The sequence below is a fragment of the Anas platyrhynchos genome, chromosome 13 (assembly GCF_047663525.1).
Source record: "Anas platyrhynchos isolate ZD024472 breed Pekin duck chromosome 13, IASCAAS_PekinDuck_T2T, whole genome shotgun sequence".
Taxonomy (NCBI): Eukaryota; Metazoa; Chordata; class Aves; order Anseriformes; family Anatidae; genus Anas; species Anas platyrhynchos.
Genome location: NC_092599.1, coordinates 4,676,129 through 4,698,028, shown reverse-complemented (window position 1 = coordinate 4,698,028; position 21,900 = coordinate 4,676,129). Strand labels below are relative to the sequence as shown.

At 49.9% G+C, this 21,900-nt stretch overlaps 1 protein-coding gene across 27 annotated transcripts in view; it reads right to left on the bottom strand.

Moving 5' to 3' along the window:
• FOXP1 (forkhead box P1) overlaps window positions 1-21,900 on the bottom strand; it is a 364,496-nt gene that overhangs the window by 108,658 nt on the left and 233,938 nt on the right. For 23 of the 27 annotated variants that reach the window (XM_072044462.1, XM_072044450.1, XM_072044454.1 and 20 more), the window contains one exon: window positions 537-662. In XM_072044462.1, coding sequence (XP_071900563.1) covers window positions 537-662 — 126 coding nt within the window. Of the gene's footprint in view, window positions 1-536; window positions 664-2,957; window positions 2,979-3,322; window positions 3,403-11,891; window positions 12,098-21,900 lie in introns of those variants that run through there. The other 4 variants (XM_072044473.1, XM_072044470.1, XM_072044472.1 and 1 more) reach the window with 4 other exon arrangements.

The following is a 21,900-nucleotide window of genomic DNA, read 5'->3' as shown; positions in this document are numbered from 1 at the left end:
TTGGGAGTGCTATATTGGTTTTAGCTTTCTGAATTCATAACAGCGCAAAGCCTGATAATATTTGGATTTTAGTTCTGAAGATGTCCATAAATCAGCAGACAATGAAAGGGAAAAAAACACTCTGATGATATCCCAATATTTTCCCAATATCCTTGACACAGCAAATCAACAGTGTGAGCGAACACAGACTACAACCTGAACAGCAATCAAACAGAAATGTTAATGCAAATCTCCTATGCGCACTGACACTGTAACAAAAGCTATTCCATTTTGTAATAATCCGAGCCCACTAGATGCTAAGTACACGCTCCCCATTTGTAAATATGTCATGGGTGGGATTTTCAAGAGCACCTAGCGCTGTTCCCCACTCCGCTCCTGCTTACACGAGCCACAGCTGCTCCGTGCACTTCCCTTGGAGGAAACTGGTTCAAAACCAAACGCTCCTGCAGGTCCCACGCCAATGCTCACAAGGAGCAGCATACACACACCTTTTGCTAGCAAGAGAGCCCCCCATGAAGGACGTCAGCTTCCCTTACCTGAAGGGCTGGCTGTTTGTCATTCCTCTTCGGAGACTTTAATCCACTAACTTGTTGCTGCTGCTGCTGCTGCTGTTGCTGCTGCTGCTGCTGTTGCAGTAGAAGTTGCCGTGCCACCTGGAGAGCCTGCGAGGAAAGAGTGGGGAAAATTGAGTTTGCAGCAGGCAGAAGGTGGGGAGCTACAGGCACAGCATAGGGTCACAACACCCCTTTGGTTGTCAGGCACCACTCTGCTCCCAAAGCTTCCAGGAAACAGATCTCTGCACTTGCACCTGACGGGGTGATATCCACCCAATGCAATTCCCACTTTGACTATGGACAAAAACAGCAGCACCTCCAGTTTGGCTTCCATGTGGGAACGTGGAAGAACTGCTGAGATCCTGGTGGTGAGCACCGCCGGGTTATCTGCACCCTCTGCCCCGAGCAGCACATGGCCCCATTTGCTCCCGGGCAGCCTCACGCACTAACAGCTTCTGTGCTCCTCTTCTCCAGGGGTCAGGTCTGGTTTACAGAAGAGGGCAGTCGTATATCACGGTCTGCTCTCCTGAGCACTGCAGGAAGGCAGAGAAGTTTCTGGAAAGCTATGGCAAGAGAGCTATGGGCGAGCAGCAAAGGGACGCTGCAGAGCTACGGGATGAAGGGGCAAGGGACATGATACCCAAAAGAGCCAGCGAAGAATTGCTCGGTGGCAGATCTCTGCAAACTTCTCTGCAAAGTGAGGGAAAAGCAGCCCTGGGCACTGCAGCCAGCTGCTCCACAAGGCCCAATTTCTTCGTTGGGTAGGGAAAAGACAATACGAGGAGGTGAAACCCAGGGGAAAGCAGGAACAGGAGCAAGTACCTCCTCCTCAGCCCCGAGCCAGGGGACTGGAAGAAGAGGCTGGTCTCTGCACGGAGGGCTGCGGCACAGCTGAGGCTCAGCTGGCGAGACCCCAGCCCGCGACTCCTGAAGGATTCACCAGCACCGGACTCGGGCTTTCTTGGTCTCCTTGGAGACGTTCGGTACATGTGTAGGTGGCAAAGTGGGAAGGCTGAAGACTTCATTAATGTAAAACAAGAAAAATAGTCCCTTTGCAAGATGCCTACATGGAAGGAGGGAAAAAACCTTCCCCACTCCTACTGTGTATGCTCTCTGAGTGATTTAATTAATACCTATTTAATTAAGGAGTCAGATACGCTTCGGGTTTCACTCGCTTCTCCAAGTTGCCAAGTGTTTCATCTCCGTGCCGAGCAGCCAGGCAGGGCTTGACACTGAGGATAACGTGCGGGCTGCAGGGACTGCGGGCTCGGGGCTGATACCTTGCACCATGCCTCGCTTCCCAGGGGACGTGGGACGGCTGCTGGTGGCCAGCTTGCCAGGGCGAGCAGGGAGAGGAGAGCTTCCAGCGCCCCAGCAACGTGCCCTCGCTTCAGAGGTGGTTACAAGCGTCCCCTGGGTCTGAAAACCTCGTAAGTGTGGATGTGATGCCCAGCAGGGCTGGGTGCGACAGAGGTAAAATCAGATCATGCGTTTGCAGCCGGAGAGATGAAGCTCAGCACCCGCAGCACCTCTAATGTGGCATAGAGACACGGCACAAAGACCCAGAGCCCACCGGGTACAAAAAGGCAACAAAGGAAACCTTCACGCACAAATTATTAAGTACGGCTAAAATATATACGTATAATTTCTACTGATTTAGCTTCTTTAGCTGTTAAAACATCTTCAAGGGTGAGCAGAGGCAGCAGAAAAATATCCTAGAAGATTTAAGGGGATGGGCAACAAACACTCACCTACTTAACAGGGGTGTTGTATGGCTTATTTAATTAATGAATACTTGTAAAGCACTCTGAGTTGCTCAGACAAGAAGCGCTATACAGTACAAGCGCAACATATTATTATATATTATTAAGACTGGCTCTGCCGAAGAATAATTCCAGGTAAATGTGCAATCAAATGATCATTTTAGTTCCCAGTAATTAGATTCAATAGGCCAAAAAAACCACGGAAGCCTTTCTTTAATCATACACTAAACAATCAGAACATCCCTAACCTTTCAAGCTACAGCCTTTTTGAATAAAACATCATCAACTTATAGATATTATTCCAAAAAGAAACCAGTCACCATATGTGTTGTCTCTTTGAAATACAGTTGCTATAGCAGACCCTGCATGCATTTCATGTGATATGATCATATTCTATCCGTTCTGGCAGCTGAGAGGTTGCACAACTAAAATTGGCTGCCAGAAATTTTTTGAAGATTCCCAGAACAAGTAGCTGTGCAAGAAATGCCTGCTTTCTACTGGAGCTGGCTGCGAGCTCCGTGCAGCCCGGCGGGACGGCCACCGCCACCACGAGCCTTTTGGTGCTCGTCCCAATGCCCAAGGGGTCACTGCTGAGGCTCCTGGGGGCACAGGCAGCGTTTTGCCCCTGCTCCAGTCCCACCTGCATGGTATCCACATAGAATTGGACGTGGTGGCCGGAAGGAGTATCGTGGATGGGCAGGGACAGCACTGGGAGGAGGAGAGGTGCACGTGAGGCAGCGTTCAGCCGGCAGCTCAGCGGCTCGGAGACTGAAGCGGCGCTTCCCGTGCCTTCGCTCTCAAGATTTTGCTCTTCCGCTTATAAATAACCGGCAGCAATAAAACCTAAGCATCAGATGAGCTTGGGTTTAAGATGCGGAAGGAAGGTTGTTTATAGCTCAGGTTGGTTCCTGCTGCGTGCCTGCACCAAGCAGCCACTGTGCCTTGGTGGGGTCCCGAGTGACCCTGCCTCTCCGCCCCTCCGTGCCCGTCCCTCCAAAGCCTCACCTGCACCCCTTGCACCTGACAGGGCATGTGAAGGACGGCTAGCTCCATGCAGAAAGCACTAACCCTTTTTTCTCTTACACACCAAGCACCTGAAGCTCATTTGCAGACCCTTTGTGCAATTAATTTGCCGGTGCTGGTTGAAGCCCAGCGACACCTGCCCTTGTTACGGCGGCACAGCCCAGTGAGGGCAGGCTGTGGGGTGCTGTGTGCGGTGCCTCCTCGCCTCTCCCAGCTCCGTGCGGTGACCGCGGCCACCCCGAGCCCGGCTCCTGCTGCCTGGGGACCCCACTGTGGCCACGCAGCCCGCTGGTGGCGATGCACGGAGAAATTAATTCGACAGCGAAGTCGGTCCCACACCCCTCATCAGCACGGAGATTCACGAGCAGGCCCGTACATTAATAAAGCTTCCTGTGGGAGTAGATGTTGCCTTTGATTTGCATGTGAATTCAATGCTAGTGAAAAGTGCCAGACTGTCAGACATGGAGACCAAAGTCTCTTATCTTTCCAAAAGCTTCTGTAGCAGTTTCCCCACATTTCCTTAATCATCTGCCTTGTCCTCAACTTACTGAACAGGCAGTAGAGAGTAAAGCTGGACTCGGTTCAACTCCTGCTGCTGCCAAGTCCTGAAACAAGGGTGCCAGGACTGTTTACCGCTAGCCAGCAGCTCTGCTAACGTGGCCCTCTCCTCACGAGCGGGTGCTCTGACATCTCCAAGCTCTTCTCGCACATCCCTCGTGACCGCATCCGAAGCCTACACCACGTGCGTGCACTTCTGCAAGGGAATCATTGCTGGGGCAGCTGCACGGCAGCTCTGCCTTGTGCGTCTGGGAGGCTGGGGGATCGTTTGGGGACGGCAGGTAGGGATGCTGAGCGCCTCCAAAGCCGCACAGGCTCAGCATCGGCGCTGCTCCGAGTGCCTGCGAGTCCCCTCACAGCTGCACCAGGCTTTTGGAGTGAATACAGGCAGGCGCCAATCCCGGCCCCCAGCAGCTAATCTCACCACATCAGCAATCATCCTTCTCTCTGCACAGCACTACAAATGGTAAATCTTCCCACTTACTGAAGGAAGAGGAAGAAAAGCATCCCCTGGCAAGCGCAGCTCCTGAGTGCCACAATTTTTGTGTAACTGCAAGACACAAACAATTTTTGGTCACTATCAACACGGATTTCAAAAGATGACTTGGGTAAAAGGCTCGCTCCCAACCGAGCCATCTCGATTCTGCTCTGCGCTACATCTAAATGCAAGACGCAGTGAGTGGAGTCCTGAGCTGTTTTCTTATCCATTAGGAAATCGACCAGAGATAAGGAGATTTTCTTGCGTAAAGCAGAACAGCAGAGAGGTAGCTGAGATGCTGCATTTCCGAGACGTTATGCAAACCTGGGATGGTGTTTGGGAGCAAACATTGGGTGCCACCTCAACCAGGAAAAATGTTGACACCAAGTTCCCTGTGTGACGAGTCCAAGATGCCGCAGCCCCCAGAGCTGGGACACAGCAGCCCCGAGGGGAAACCCCTCTGAGCCCTCTCACCCTGTGTTCAGAGAAGGAGCAGCCGCTCGCTGTTTCCCAACTACAGCAGTACCAGGAAAAAAAAAAGAGAAAAAAAAAAAAAAAAAAGTGATACGTCTGAGATGACCAAGACAATTTTATTGCAAGCTAGACAGAACGCGACTTGTTTGCCCAGCTGTTGTTTGCCCAGAACATCCGGCACTGTTATCACTGAAGTTACTGGTGTAATTTGACATTTTCACGCAAGCAATTCAATCTTTCAATTTCACCATCCTCTTAAGGCGAGTTCTGCTCCAAGGGGGAAGATGCGGCACTGCCTCTGCCTTCCAATGACCAGGAACTCCTGACTGGGGCTGGGGGCTGGGAAACAGAAACACACTGGAAAAAGAGGGTAGAGCTTTAAAAATAGAGATACTGCTTAAACGCCGTGTACTTGCTTACGGTGGTGGGACACAAGGAAACCAGTAACGAGATCCAGTCCTACGGAGCCTCTGGCTAACTTGTTCCACCGCTGGAGCCAGTGTAACAAGGCGGTGAGTCTCAAACTGTTTTTCCATCAGCCTACTTCTATTGAGGAAAGAGAGCTCAAGCTCCTCCCTTTCCATCTGCCGGAGCCGATATTAATATCAATCAGCTGCTAATGAAATACGGAGACCTGCAGCCACTACGGCCTGCCTGCAAGGCCAGGAGATGCTGCTTTCTGCACCAGAGCTTCAAACCACCTGGGAACACGGGTACAGCCAACGCGGGGAAGCGTGGAGAGATGTGCATGTTGGTGGCATCAGGAAGGTGAGCAGAGGACATGGGACCCAGCAGAAGACACAGGACCCAGCAGAAATGCTGCCCTGCCTGACCCGTGCCCGGCGGTTCTCAGAGCAGAACCGCGCGCACAGAAGTCACAAGAAGAGCACCAATGAAATCCCAAATGCTTTTCCAGATTCCTAAGGGTTTGGGGCCCTTCCAGGTGGACAAAGCTGCCCATGGGGAAAGCAACTTGAGGCAGGAGGAAGGAAGCATCCCCAGCAATCAGACGGGCACACGGCCATGTGAAGCATCCAGGCAGAACATCTGCACAGTCACCCACCAGCCAACTTCATCATGATTTCGGTTACGGGCATTAAAAACCAAAACAACACAACGAGCAGAGCGAGATGAGACGGGAGGTATTTGACGGGCAGAAACTACCCTCAGAAAACACGTCCCCCACCCCAGGATCCCGAAGCGAGGCGCTCCATATTAACCTGCAGGGTCAATACCAAGCCCTGGGCGCATCCTGGCGCAGCCAGGTCCCTGCTCAGCCTCCCCCAGCCCATCTCAGAAACATGGCTTTGCTGCACCAGGCACGTTGCCCCCTTCCCAGTTCTTTTTCCCCAAATTTTGGGGGCTTCAGGCACGCAGGGTCGGCAGCCAGAGACCTCCCGCTGCGGGGGCACGGCCCGCCTGGCAGAAGGGCTCCTCGCTCCCATTTAGCCTCGCAAGACAAGTACCTTTGTTTCTCCCGTGTGGGACGAGGGGGGGATTTAGACTCCGCCAGCAATTTCTCTTCCTTCTCAGCTCCCATCTGTCCTCACACCCCGCTCCACTCCACAGCTGCTGCGCGCGGAGCAGCGAGCTGCAGCTCCCAGGCGGTGCCGCCCGGATGCAGCCGAGGCGCGGAGCTGCCTCGTGTCTCTCCCCCTCCTGCCTCCCCTCCAGCTCCTCTCCTGGAGCAGCAGATGTAGAGGAGCGGTGGTAGGAGGCAGACACGCAGAGGGGAGCTTACACGTTGGAGGGGAGCCCTGCTGCAGCTCTCCTCCGCCAGGCTGAGGAGCCCAACGACGTGTGGAAAGCGGCGAGGAGCGGAGCAGTATGCAAAAAGGGGGGGATAAAATAAAAAAAAAAAAAAAGAAAAAGCTAGTGCAAAGCGACAGCAGTGGGTAGTGCTGTTCCTCTGGGAGGAACAGAACAGGGGGAGGTGAGAAGAACCAACTAGAGAGGATAGGAAAGGAACCAAAATGAAGAGGAGGAATGAAATGTAGAAGATGCAAAAAGGAGAAGCAGATGTTCTTGCAGCACTTGTTCCCTCCGAGAGTCGTACCCAGCCCTTTCATCTTCCTCCGGGGCTGCCAAAGGAGCTGCTCGGTGCTGCCTCCCTGTCCCTGTCACCCCGACCCTCTGAGAAGGAGCCACGAGCAGGTGCAGGAGCAGCAGGGGGTGCGGGGGGCAGGGGGTGCTGCCTCGTGGGGCTGGCTCCCCAGGGGCCCCCAGCCAGCTCCTCCACCCGGAGAGCTCCCACGGCGAGCCTGCCCTCGAGCCAAACGCCCGGCTGGCCCTAGAGGCCTTGCTGAGCTGCAGCAGGCTCGGCCAAGTGACTAAGGGGTGATTCCCATGCTGGGAAAAGAGAAGGGACCTGGAGGACCACGTGTACAAGCCCCGACTCACATCCTGTCCCCGAAGTGACGGGGGGCAGGCTCGGAGCGAGGGAGCTGGCAGCGTGCCTCGTGCCGAAGCATCTCCTAGAATAGTTCAGTCATAAGGGAAGAAGATGAGGCTTTATTTTTCTTCCAGCAGGCTTAGTTTCCTTCCTCTGGAATAGATCCTGGCTATCAGTGGAGGAGATCCCCTCCAGAAAAAGGCACTGCAAACAGAAACCCTTTCTTCCAAACCTCCCGGTGGAGCTGCCTGTGCCCCGGTGCCGCCACGCGCCGTCCCCGTGGGTGCTGAGGTTCCTCCAGCCAGCAGGACGAGCACACCGGGTGCTCCTGCCCCATCCCTGTCCCGGTCCCTGTCCCCATGGCTGCTGGGGCTGAGCTCGGCCGCAGGGACCAGCCCCATGCAGGGGGACAGCCCGGCTCTGTCTCCAAAACATCTGATTTTAATTTGGTAATTTATTCATGAATTCCACCAACCTGGGGGGAAAGGTGGCCGAGCTATTTTCTTCAAATACCACAAGACACAAGCAGGGAGGATGGGAACGGACCGCAAGGGACAGTAGAAGAAAAGGTCAAATTCAGCAAACGCCCGAAAACCGTGAACCCCGAACTGGCCACAGCAGCGACAAAGGCTACAAAAATCCCATTCTGGAGGCACAAATGAAATCCTCAGGCGGCTGCGCTGTGAAAACACCTTCTGCCTCCTCCTTTAAAGAGTCACAGTCAAGTCTCATCAAAGCCATTTAAAAAGCATCTGGCAAAAAGTTCCCAAACATTAAAAATGGCTCTCTTTATTTTGGCATGTCAAGATTCACAGCATGTAGCGGTCTGTACCAGCGAGAACGGAGGGATGGGCCAACACATCCTGGTAAAATGAGAAAGGATACAAATCTTGGCTCCCAGCGCAAACTGAACCAGCACTGAACTATGTCTGAGCGATGAAAAAAATCTTATGGGATTTCCAGCTCGTTTCTGTAGGCTCGGGATCAGGTTCTGAACTACTGTGTTTATCCAAAAGCGAACCAGACCTTTGAATATTTGGAGGACTATTCACTGCTGAGCAGCGTTTTTCTTGGATGTCAAAGGCACGGGAAGTTCTCCGATTTTTTAATGGAGAAGAGAAAAGAAGAGGGGCAAGGTGGGGGGGAGGAGGAAGAGCTACGACATAAATAGTAGATGGCACACAGCTGCCTGAACGCTTCCCCGTGTGGTCAACAAAAGAGGGAACACATTGTGAGCTTGTTTTCCAAAGCCCTGTACACAAACCCACGTTTGCAGGCCCACAGAACGAAGCCCAGGACCACGACTTCTCACCACGCACCGCCGGGTGCTCGCCGTCGGGTGCAGGGAGGGAGCGAAACGCTGGGACAGCCCGAAATATGGCACGGGGTGCTGCAGGTCCCATCGCGGCACAGCCGGACCCAGAATAGCTCCTAAACGCCTGATTTTAAAAGGCTCTGTTAAAGCAAAAATAGGCGAGGCTCAGACAGAGGCGACAAAAATGATTAGAGGCCTCGGCAGATACGGGGCGAGATTGATAAGGGTGGGAGTGTTTAGTTTAGCGAGAGATGAGTAAGAGGGGAGATGATAAAAGCACACAAATTGTGACTCGGCCTGAGGAGGTACAGCTGGTGCTATTTGCCATCTCATAACGCACGAGGAAGGGGACGTTCAACGAAGTCAGGAAGCAACAACAACAACAACTGAGAGCAGATAAAGGGATTTTTTTCCCCCTTTCTTACCACACAACTCACAATTATCACTGGAACTCACTGTCACCACACAGCACCAGCGCCAAGAGCACGGGGAGGATGCAAGGGGAGGATCAGACGCTTGCCCAGATAGCACTGAGAGCGTTTACAGCTACCTTTGGAAGATCAAGACATAAATCGGGGTACAGACGGTGATGCTTCAGGCCATGGGGGCCGCAGCCCCCTCCTGGTCCCCAGGGGCAGCCTCTGGGGCACGGGGCAGCTGGCGATGCCCTCCTGGCCCGGCCCCCGCCTGCGTCACCTGGCCCCCAGCCGCTTATTTCCTCTTTCTTCTGTGCATCACGTTTCGGTTTCAGGTCCGTATTTCGCTGGCCCTTCCTCTCCCCGCATCCCCACTGCCATTTTCTCCTCCCTCCACACGACGCCCCCGGCCCCAGCCGCTGGCACCCGGCTGCTCCCCACCAGCACCGCTTCATCCTCCCCAAACCAACCGGGGATGCGCCCAGATGTCCGAGACTTCAAGATGTCACACAAATCTTCCTTCCCTGATCTCAAGTGGCTCTGCAGAGGGCCCCTGTGTCCCCGAGGAGGAGGATGAGCCTTCCTCCCGACACCGCACCTGCGGGCAGCGGCAGGCAGGAGCTCGCACAGAGCGCGGCGCTCGCAACCGCGCTGGAGCTGACATGAGATTCGGAGAGACAAAGAGAGGGTTTGAAAGCAAGTCAGGCTATTAAATTTATACCTACCTGCACAATGTGAAACAAACCACATCTCGGTTTCCTTTCATGTGCATGACAGTCTTAACTTGTTTCTTTTAATCCTGTAAAAGCAGCTAAAGCATGCAACATGCTTCCCAGAGATGAGGCAAACCTGTATTTTACTTCCTGACAGTGATTTAGTTTATGTTTTTTTTTTTTTTTTTTCTTCCAGGGAAGATAATGAGCATTGTCCTAAGCATTGTCCTAAGCTGGTATTACAAGGGAAACACCGCACACTGCGTGCTACACACCTGGCATTTAACGAGGAATCAAACGAAATGACACTGCCTCTAACGGGCTACATCCAGCTGCGACTCCTCACGCTGCACAGACGCTAACAGCAGGGGATAAAAAAGATCCCGGCAGCACCCAGGATCCCTCCAGAAGCCAGCACCCTTCTAGAAACGCAAAGAGCCTCCCATTTCGGCTGTCGTACCCGAAGTACGACTTGGGAGAGGGCTGTGGATATGCTGAGGCAGAAACGGCTACGTAATAAATCCGGCAAATCCAGAGGGCTGAGGCAGTAATCCATGGAAACATTCCACACAAGAGGGGTTTTTAAGTGCATTTAATTCCCAGCTGCAACCCTAATAAGCTTCCAGAAGGTGGAGACCACCGAGCACAAGGGGTTAATGGCCTTGCTAAAGAAAATGACACACATAATTTCCTTTTATCATAAAACAATACGTTTATTATTTTCTGTATATCTGTTAAAGGGCACGGCCTTCTGAGTGGAAAACAAAACACAGCTTGGTCACATGTTTATTTGCTTCAGCTACTCCCTTTCCCTTCTGATAAATAATCAAACATGCCATCCAGAAAAAACAAAACCAGTGAGCTGGGAAATTTGATGGTCATCAAATAGACTGAGATACCAAGAAAAGCAGCCCACTGTTCCCACAGTGAGTTTTCTGCCCCACACCTACACTAACATCTGAGTAAATAACTTCAGTCACTCTTTCCATTTTCCCCATGCAATTACTCCTACTGTTAAACAAATTGTCCTTAAGGCAGTTGCAAACACCATTTTTTTTTTCTGCAAAGTAGAACAACTTCTGAACATTAAAAAGCCAGACTAGCAATATATTTTAAAAATATGTTTGTTGTACTTGCGGTTTGGCTGAGCACACAGCTTGATTTCTCTCTCCCTTGCTCTCTTTTCTAGGAAGATGGGGTTTTACAGTTTAACGTTTTTAAAGTGTTTTTGGATCTCGGAGAGGCAGGAAAAGCCTCGAGGAGGATGGGTTTCTCCATGGGGCAGGCAGCACACTTTCCTTTTCCTCTGCTGTTTCGCAGGACACGAGTGCCACGAAGGCTCGCAGCAAAAGTTACCTGCTATTTTGGGGGACTTTGGAGGGAGGAGAGACAGCCGTGAAGGATCAAGCAGTTTTTTAAGTCGCTTGAACAGCGAGGAAAACAAACAAGCCTACGTGTCACAACACGGGTTAGCTACCCAGAGGATCTGGGCTACCTTCAGCCCAGCCCCGAAGACCACTCACGCGCCAGGCACCAACACTGAAAAGCTGCAGCGAAAATCCCTCACACGAGAAGTTAACAACCATTCCCCGGCGTGAGCGTGCCGTGCCTTCCCTTTTGTAGTAGCACAGGTCTAAACAATAGTAATATGAATGAGATAATAGCCATGCTTGTTTCAGCAGCCTGATTTTTATTAGCATGAAATTGGTACAAATATTAGCGAGGCTGCTTCGCAAAGCGGTGCCAGAGTCACGACGCAAACAATTTGAGGAAAACAAAACGAGACTCTGCAGGCTCACACCTCTCTCTCTTCCTCCCCAGAACAACAGCCACGTTTACTTTTTTTTTTTTTGCTTTTTTTTTTTTGCTTGCCACTTGTGCAAACGCGAGGGGAAGCCACAGTGCCCGGAAGGGACGGTGACCCACGGCCCCTCGCGCTCCAGAGAGGGCTGAAGGCGACCGTGCCCTGCCAGGGCAGCCGGTGCTAGCCAGGGCTCTCCAAACCCGTGCCAAAAACCCACCCTTTTTGTCAACGCCGCAGTAAACAACCTGAAGCAGCGGCTCTTGCTTTAAACCTCGGCGTTCCCCTCGCCGAGCAGCCTGCCCCGGGGAAGGCAGCGAGTTAAAAGTTGAGCCCTGGCTGCAGGCTCCTTCCCTCTGCCCGCTCGAGGAGTGAATGAAGAGTTTAACAGAGTGAGCTCTTACTGTCTGCCTTTAGATTTCCGTCCTCGCGCTGGAGATGTGTTCTGGCTGTTTCTGTGAAGCGGGGGCTGAAGAATGGTAAAAAGATGTTTGAATAAACAGGAAGTGCCGTGCAGCCGGAGCGCAGGCTGGAGGGAGAAGGCGCTGGAGCACTGCCCTGCGCAGGCAGCCGCGGGAGGCTTTGCCTCCCTCCACAGTAGCGCCGGCTGCTTTTATTAAACGACAAAGAAACCGCAAGAATTCCCGGGCTAATTCGTCGCCGGCGAAGTTGAGGGATGGGGTGGGAGCTGGCAGGTAAACGTGGAGGTGGTTTGAAGGCAGCGACCCCACGTTGGTATTAAAGCCCCCGTCCTCCAGCAGAAACACGCAGAACTAATTACGTCCCTGACTGGGGGCACACCTCGCTTCTGCATCGAGGCGAAGCCCTGTCTGCACACAGTTTGGCTGAGCCCCACTCTCCTGCCCTCCACAACACCCCGACTTTCCCCCAAAACCACCCCGTGAGGCTGGCCAGGCTTCAGAGCTATTTTTTTTTTCTAACTGCATGAAGTGAAATACAAACAACCACCCAAAAACACAACTTGTCTCGGGCGCGGGACTCGCATCCAGCATCCCGGCGGGCGCGCGCTCGGCGTTCAGGCAGATGCGTTCCCTGCTGCAGAGGCTCCTTCCCCTCCCCGAAACAAACCGGCTATTTAACTCCAGCCGCCTAACTAACCGCCTCCCCACCCTGCTATCAAAGCCCTGTCTGCTGTCATATCGCTGACACGACACAGATATTGTCAAGGAAAGTAAAGCGGGGCTGGCACTCGGCGGCAGCTCGCGAGGGGCTGAGCAGCGGCACAGCCATATTCAATGAGCGCGAGGAAGAGGATTCCTTCAGAAAACGTATCGCTGCTGCCGCTGAAGGGACTGATTTGTTATTTAGCGTGTAGTCTTGGACTGTCTGTCATTCTGGGTGCTAATGCTCTGCTAAAATAACTCATTGGGAGCTGTCAGTGGGATGTTTACATAGGCCCCCAATCTTTTCTTCATACAAGGAAATTTTTTACTGGAATTCATCTTCTTTTGATCTCACATTCAAAGCAACAGCAGCTTGATAGACATGCAAGTCTGAAAGCAAATCCAGACGCTGAAGATAAACCGCCAGAGTATGACAGGCAGGAGCATCTAAAGCTTATAAAAATGAAGAGAACAGCATGTCGTCTGAGTATTACAATAGCAGAAATCAAGAGACATATTAGGTGGAACTGATCAGCCACAAAAACAGTTCAAAAGGCAGATCATAGAAACAGAAGACTAAGCCAGGAAAAAAAAAGGGAAAAAAAAAAAAAAAGAGGAAAAGATCTGCTTTGCAGAGGCATCACCTCCTCCCCGAGTACCACTGCACTCCCGCTCCGGCACGGAAACTGGAGGGGAACGACAGAGGAGGGCTTGGGCCGCCCCCACCAGCCCGGGGCTCCTTACCTTAAACTCGCCCATTAATTCGCCAAGCCGATGTTTCAATTACCCGTTACCCAAAGGGAAATAAAAATAGGATGCTGTGCCTCTAGAGCCTGTAACCCAGCCCTCCGAGACACCGCAGGGGTTGGGAAGCGGGGCGTCCTCGTTCGGACACGTGGGAATTAACCCCCCGGCACGAGAGCTGCCCTGGCCTTCGCCTCTCCCACCGTTTTCTCCCCTACACGTGCCTGTTGTAGTGGGCTGGGTCCTGGGATGCTCCTGGGCCCTGCCTCTGCTGCCTGGACTTGTGCAGAGACACAAGTCCAGGAGGTGATTTGATTTAAATCGAATTACGCGTGCCACGGAGCCCGCAGCTCCGCACCGACCGCGGCTCTTGCCGGGAAACAATCGCTGAAAGTTTCTGTAGAAAGCCATACATTTTTAATTTTTCTTCCCCAAATAAGCTTCTTATTCTAATTGAAGTCAGCAAATATAATGAAAAAGTAATTCTCAAACAATTTTGTACTTAGAGCTGTTTGTTAACAAACACCGAACGAGCAGCAGCGTTAGGTTAAAGGGCAGCAGGATTCCACATTATAATTTAGCCTGCGGTTATTTCTGATTAAGAACACCCTCCGGGACAGCAAAGCAAGATCTTCTTTTGCAGCAGGCAGAGCTTTTAAAATTAGCCTCTTCTGCATAATAAAACCAACAGGAAAACTGTGGATTTAAAACTGTATTAAGCAATTTGAAGTGGTGTAATCAGTTTACGTCTTGCTTTCTGCAAAACACGGTTCCCTGCCCAGCCAAGTTACAAATGTAAAAATGCTTCCTGGATTCTGAAAGTGTTGTAAGAAAGTCACCTTCTGTCATGCTTATGTAGCTATCTAATGTGCTAAAGGCTGATTATTTATCTTTAAACTGTACTAGTTTAATCTTTTAAGGTCACCACTAATCTGCTCCAACCTTTTAAAAAATAGCAGCTTTCAAGACTTACTGCTGGAATCGCTAAACTCCGCGCCGAATGTCATTGTAACTGATCCATTAGCCAGAATGGGCCCGGTTTTACAATGTAAACACCAAATATAAATCCCCACGTAAATTAGAAGAAAAAGATGATCTCCACGCCAGGAGAAATGTCAGTAAATAAGACCGACACCGTATTATTTCACACAAACACCGCTAGAAATCGCCTTGCCGTTCCTCTCTCCTTCCTCCTGGCTTCTCCCCCTCCCTCCCCAGTGCAAAACAGGCAAAAGTTGGGTGTAATTTAAAGGATCATTAGGTGCTTTGCCTTTATCTTCCTTCTTTTGCAGCAGCAACTCCGCATGCCTGCTGCAAAGCCTCAGGACGGCGTTTGGAAGAGGCTGCCAGTCCCAAACCCCGGGCAGCCCATTTGTTTGGCGTGCTGCACAGTGGCCCTTCCATAGCCTTTTTTCTTTTCCCCTAGACTTCTTCTGGACTTGAATGTCACAGTAGACCTTGAATGTGAAATGGCTTCAAGCTAATTGCTTTAATTGCTTGAAGATGTGCAGGCAGGTGAAACCCGATCCCCTTGGCCATTGTAGAGACCAGGAACAACACAGGAATGTTTACATAGTGGTTTGAGTTTAATAGACAGTAGAGCTGAGTTTCAGACAGCTAGCAAAAACACAGCTAATAGGTGACCTCTTAATGTAGTCCTCCTTTTTAAAAACAAAATACAATTTCATTTTATACAAGGCAATGTCCCCAAATGCCAAGGTTATCTGCTTGACTTTTTGAGTGAGCACGCACTGCGTTGCACCTGACATTTATACCAGAAACTCTATCCTGAATGCATTTTCCTCTACCTTAAAACAAAAAGCACTTTATGTGTCAGTCACCTTACAAACAGATTAGAGCTGGATGGGGTTTCCTACTAAGTGCTGTCATTTTAATTTAAAATTGAATGTTTTTCACCACTGTCGTACTCCCCTCGCCCTGAAAGCCCCCGGCAGGGGCTGAGCCCTGAGCACGTCCCCGCTGCAGCCCCTGGCCTGGCACCCACAAGAGCCCCGATGGCACCTCCTGGAAGGGCCAGGCCTGTTTCTGATGGCCCTGGCTGCTTTTCCACGGCTCCCAGGACGCTCACTGCACGCCGTGATGGTGCAGACTGGCTGCCATACACTTCTGCAGAGTTGCAGTTGGGTTTCAGGCACGGCACCAGTCGTGCAGCTCTTCCCCGGGCAAAATTCCTCCTGCCTGAGAACTGAAGCACTGGGGTCACTGGGAATTAGGGCTTGCTTTCCAAGAACCGTGAGGTAAGTAAAGCACACTCGAAACCAGCCAAAGGCTGGTGAGCAGGTATTGCAGAAGTGCAGAAAACAAAGTAGAAAAAGTGATTTTGGCAGAAGCAATAGCATAAAGGTATTTACTGTTGGTCTAGGCCAAAAAACAAACACTGAGAGCAGGTAATACTCACTTTCCTGGCACAGGCGCTTTGTGTTTTGTTGCCAGCCCTAAAAAACGGTTAAAACTGCTTACATTGGATGAATATTAGCAGGGAAATGACATGTATCATCTCTCGGAGAAATAGGAATGAATAAACTAGCATTTCTGTAGGAAGGAAAAAGGGAAGAAAATTTGAGAACAGGGATGGAAGGAGCACAGGCGTATGGAGGCCAACCCAGTGCGCGCCGGGTACAAACAAGAAAGGAAAACAAGGACCAAGCCCACATCCCTGCAAGCAGGGGACGTTTCCACCTCGATCTTTGCAGTTTTGCTTGGCAGGTTGCAAATTCTCTACTACCCAGCTGAGAAAAAGCAAACTGGAGAAGGCGGGAGGCTGTTGGAGACACTTCTGGGCACAAGTGCGGTGCGCAGCCAGGCGACAGGCGCTGCTCGCTGTGCTCCACCTTGCTATCCCCAGTCCTCAGGAGCAAACGAGTACCCGATCTTAAATAATACAGAACAAAGGGAACAATGGGAGCTAGGAAGCCAGCCGGGATACTTGTGAACATGCCTCTTTCTATGGAGAGACAACCTCGCGGGAGCACACGGACCCGCAAAGTTCTCACCCCCCAGCCCGTCTCCGAAAAGCTCCAACCCCAGCAACTGTGGGTTTTCATAGGGGATTTTTTTTGGGGAAAAAAAAAAAGTTCCAAATTGAAAAAACAGTGTCAATTTAAAGATTTAGTATAAACTAGTTCAAGCCTGTGGGAGGAACACTAAGTGGAAAAAGTAAACAGGGTCCCCCCGAGCAGTTCCCGTGGAAGCCGAGCACACAGCCAGTGCCTGGTACGGCGCGCTGCCCCGCGCGCTGGGGAGGTCAGCGCAGCTATGCTAAACTGACAGGTTCAGTTTACAGCAGGCCAGCACTTTGTTTGGATATACTGGCCTTGCTCACCGCCAGCTTAACAACAGATGGCTCGAAAACTTTCATTATGTTGCACAGGGCTGCACTGCAAACAATCGCCGAAAACTGTGAAAAGTTTAACTCTCTGCGAGCCGCGCGGCGCAGAGCCCGCCCGGCCAGGCGGCCGCCGTGGGCATGTGCGCCTTTAAATTAATTAAAGCAGGATGGGATGATTAATCATACCTGCGCGTGAGCCCGGGGATGCCTGAAAAAAGCCCCCGCGATTTGACAAGGTCAATTCAATAAAAGTAGCATTCCAGAGGAAAATGGACTTTGACGGATGGCAAAGCTGCCTTTTAAACCTTCCTCGAGCCCGTGGCGTCAGGAAAGTTGGGGAAAGTTACCGCAAAGACCCCCCGGCAGGGCTCGTCGGGGGCTTTCTGGCGAGTGTCCCTCCACCCGCAGGAACAGAGGCTCTTCCCCTCGAATTTCCACTTGCAACTTTTGCACTCGAAGGCGAGAGCAGGCCGCGGAATAATCTAACATGCAGATCTGAATGTGATTTATCCAAATCTGTGTATAATTTAAATATTCATTAAATTGATTCGATTCATATGCACCCTAATATCTTTTAACGCTCTAAGGCAGCTTATAAATGCACCTTCCAAGGTTTAATTCAATTGACAATCTTATATACATCTCATCACCGGAATTACATTATTTTATATTATTCAAGAAACGAACAAATCTGTTTTCCACAAATGTATTTTAAAAGCTCCTCTTTCCTGTTATTGAAAGAAAATTGTGTTTATTACTCCTTTAGCATAGTGTAAACTCATAAACGTCAACAGAGAGTACAAGGAAAACTGTCAACTAAATATTGTTTCCTTCATGAGCTGCTCTTCCAAGTCAATTACGCCTTTCAACTTCTGGGGCATTGTATGATAAACTGGCAGTAAAAATCATTCACATTAATATACCATGGTGCCTTGCCTGCAAAAGGTAATTAAAGAAGTAAATGACTCATAAGAATAGACATATTAGCTGCAAAATGAAAGGCAACTGAGCTGCCACATGAAAATATGTACCATTAAGATACTGCATTTTCATATTCCTGTAATCAGCTTCAGTAGACTAATGCTTATTTAATCCAGTTCTCTGCTAAGTCCATCAACAACTGTTTTTTGCTGTTTTCTCCTTGACTGAACATTATGTGTGCAGGTTTGGAATAAATACTGCAATAAGATTTTTGCATAGTCAATTGAAGAACAGGTTTTTTATCCTTTAAAAACTATTTTTCTTTCTCACCAAGAGGAATGCAGCGCGGGTTACCAGGAGAGCCCCCATTTTATGGGGTGCTTCCAGTGCCGATACGCTCCGAGGGAAGCAGATCCCCCGTTCCAGCGCCCACCATTTGGATTCGAGAAACTATTAGCAGGAAAAACAAGGCTGATGACTCCATCTTCCAACCTTCCTGTCCCTCCCGTAGGAAACGCTTGGCGCTGTTAATGCGGATTTTCATTACAGTTAGAAAAAATGGATTGGTTTTCCCTTCCTCGAGCCCTGGAGGCGAGGAAGGGGCATGGCTGAGATGGAAACAGGATCCCGAGGGGCATCAGCCCCATAGGCACATCCTGCAGATGGCAAAGAGCCCAGCCCTGAGCCCACTGGGCAGCATCGCACCCTGCTGGGAGGGCAGTGGGCGCACCATGCTCAGCACCAGCTCGCTCCTGGTGTTGGGGAATGGCCTTCATGGGGAGCTGAAGATGCACAGAGGGCACCACCACTGCTCTGCAGCCATCCCACCGATAAGAAGAAGCCTTTTGGTAATCGGGTTCTGCCCTTCGCATCCCAAGGGGGCGGGAGCGAGACGGCGAAATCCCGAGAACAAAGTGCGCTGTCTCCATCCTCCAAAACAACACCCTGAGAAACACTCCAACATTTATAACTCATCCTGTCTGCGAGCAGCAATTAAAATATTCTTTTCATCACAATAAAGCTCTGTAAGGCCAAGATCCAAACTGCTTTTGACTGCGCAGCTCCCACAATTATTTCATTTGGTGAAGTATGGGGTGGGGTTATCCCAGCATCTCAGCTATCGCCGCGGTGCGCCTGTTGACAAATGCTGACTTTTCTAAATGGCAGCCGCCGTGCGTGTGCAATCCATCCTTTATTTATCGTGCCCGACAGAGGTTTATCCTTGCAAAAAGAGATCTTTCAATAAAAATCTTAACGCAGTGCTTTGGAAACCGCGCTGTACGTTGCTTATTTATCACTATCGATACGAGATCGCCCAAGACGTAAGATGTAGGATCAATCATTATTTAAACTCTATTATTGCTTCTCCATCTGAGCAGACACCACTTTGTACCCGCAATTAATGAGCTCTAGTCCTTTTTCTAATTAAGGAACAAAGGTTCTTGTGTGCAGAGTATAGAGTGACACTGTCTAGAGAACGCACATTTAAATAGAAGAGAATCCTTCTAATTACCTTAAAATAGGATTTTTAATATCCAGGAGCATAATAGGATCAAGAAATTAGAGCATTTCCAACAGCATTTACAAATAAAGTCATTACAAAACACTGCTAAAAGGTAATAACGTATCCCTAAAAAAAATGGGGCCTTATGGAAAGCAGCACCTAACACTTCTGTATTTCTGTAATTAATCTCTGCGCATTGATAGAGTGAAAATGCAATCCAGAAATTATTTTATGTGTGTGTACACACAGAGACGCATCCAAAAAAAATAAAGAGGAACCAGCTACCAGGCATAAAATACTTCAGATCGTGCAGATTAGGATCCAAACACATAATTAAGAAAGTCAGACAAGTAACCTCGCTTTCTCCAGTAATTAGGGCTGTTAGAAATAGGATCCTGTCTCTAAAAGTGGTACGAAAATACCGCACTACTAAATAACCTGCTCTGCTGGGAAAGTATACTTGCTATCAAGGGCAAAGCTGCTATACACTGAGGTAACAGTAAATGACAGACTGTTGTTCAAGTCCATTAGCTGCTATGTGATAGGAGCACATTCACTAGCACACGACCTGTGAAAAATCTTAGATCTCTTTAAATCTTTGAATTGGATTGCTGCATTAATTCTTAAGAACTGCAATCCTTCAACCAAGTCAAATTACCCTCATTAACAGGGGAAAAACTGCCTCTGCAATAAGTTAAAAAAAAAAAGATATTTATTACCTATAATCACTTGCACGTACTTCACCTGGGAGTGTGACAACCTGGGACAACAACTCGGGAGGCTGGCACCGTTTCGGCGGCGGTGGCACGGAGGAGCCCGTGCACGCTCCTGTGCCGACACGCGGCGTAAATAAATGTGCTTCTTTGGGGGAAAACCTCAATGAATGTTCTAAGAAAAGAAAAATCACCAAGAATAAGCATAAGCACTGAAGCGATCTGCGTGTGTGCCACTGAAATAACCGCAAAAGAGGAGGGGAAATTCTTCAGTTATTCAAGGCTTGATTAGAACACTACTTCGTAATTAGGCATGTTACAAGTATTGTCATCAACCAGAAAATTCATGTACTAACTAAAAGGTCTCAGAAGCTGGCTCTAGCTTTCTATTCATTAACAACATCTGCTATTAATGTTTAACCCTCATAAACATGCACAAAACGTTCAGCATTCAACAAAGATTAAAAATAAATATTTTGGTGTTCTATTTTATCCTTGCGGTGATCTGCGCCGTTCTGCGAATATCACCGAGAGCTAAACCGGCCATAGATAACGGGAAAATATTTGTTCTTTGTCGGAAAGAAGATATTTCTTGCTCCACTCACTGCTTCCCTGCGCTTCAGATGTTACAGCTACCGAGCCAGGCCAGTGCAGCACAATAAACAGCAGCACATGGGCAGAGATGTACGCACGGACACGATGGCATCGGTCATTCAGTGCAAAGATGAACCTCCCCAGAACAATCTGCAGGTTTAAATCTTAATTTTCATGTTTAATTTTTTTTTAATAAATTTAATTTTTTTCTACTTTTGAAAGGAGCGCTCCTGGGCAAGACGGGGTCACTGCGGAACAGGGAGCCGAACAGGTCGGGGATCTGGGAGTGGGAAGCGGAGCGTTTCGCCTCCATTTCACTGCTCCGAGTCCGATGAGAGCCCTGATCTCGCCGTCAGAGCCGACTGGGCAGATCTCTGGAAGAGCCTTTGGAAAGACTCGTTTCCACCACCGTGGTTTTAATGTAAGCACAACAATCTGCTTGCGCAGGCTCATTTACAGCGCCGAGACGGAGCCGCGCGGCGAGCTGCCGTGACCCTCTGGCGACTGCCAGAAACCCCAACCACCACCCCAAGCTCCCCGGCCCTCTCCCCCAGACGGGTGTCAGCAGCACAGACCCCATCCCCAGTGAAGCCAACACCACTGCTGACACGCGGGATGAAAGAGGCCCCGACTCGACCTGTGCACACTGCTGGTGCTGGTGCTGGCTGGGTGCCGCTGAGCCCCGCGCCCCGCGGAGGTGCCGGTGCCCGAGCCTGGAGGGCCAAGCCCGCAGCGAGCTGCCCGACGGAGCTGTGAGCCCTAGGACCACGGAGCTACAGCCCGAGCCACGGCAGTAACGAAAAACGCAGCTCTTTGTGTCTTCAAACATGACATTCATGGCGGATTCGCTGTCTGCATGTTGCAGCGCGCTCTATTCTTAGCACCGTGCCTTTTAAAGTTAGGCCCATTATTTTCTACGGTGTATCAAGATCAGTATGTATAACATATGCCATATTGTTGACACTTCCCTGGATGTACTGCATGCCATATGCCTAAAGCACTAAAAGGGGTGATGAACAGAGTGGCAATACTGAAAGGAGAACAAGATACACCGAGCATGTTGAATGAATTCAGTTATATAATTCAGCCAATAAGGGTTTCCATACATTTAACAATCTCCTTTTTTTTTTTTTTTCCTCCCTCCCCTGTATAAAAATGCATTTAACAACTTTCTGCTGTGAAAAGTTAGCACGCTGGACACGTATTCAAAGCAAACATTTAATCACGGTGGGCCCACCAGGTCTAAAAAGTATACATGTAAAGATAGATCATATATAATCGCGCCGATAAAACAAACAAAAAAGGCCGATTCATACATTTTAGCAATAAACTAAAAAAATAAAACACAGTTCTGCTCCTGCTTCTCCTTGTCCTTTATTTTACCTTCCATAAATCTACACCCCAAGTCCCATTGCTAGAAGTAGGGAAGATGTCATCTTGCCCATCTTTAAAGGTTTATTTACT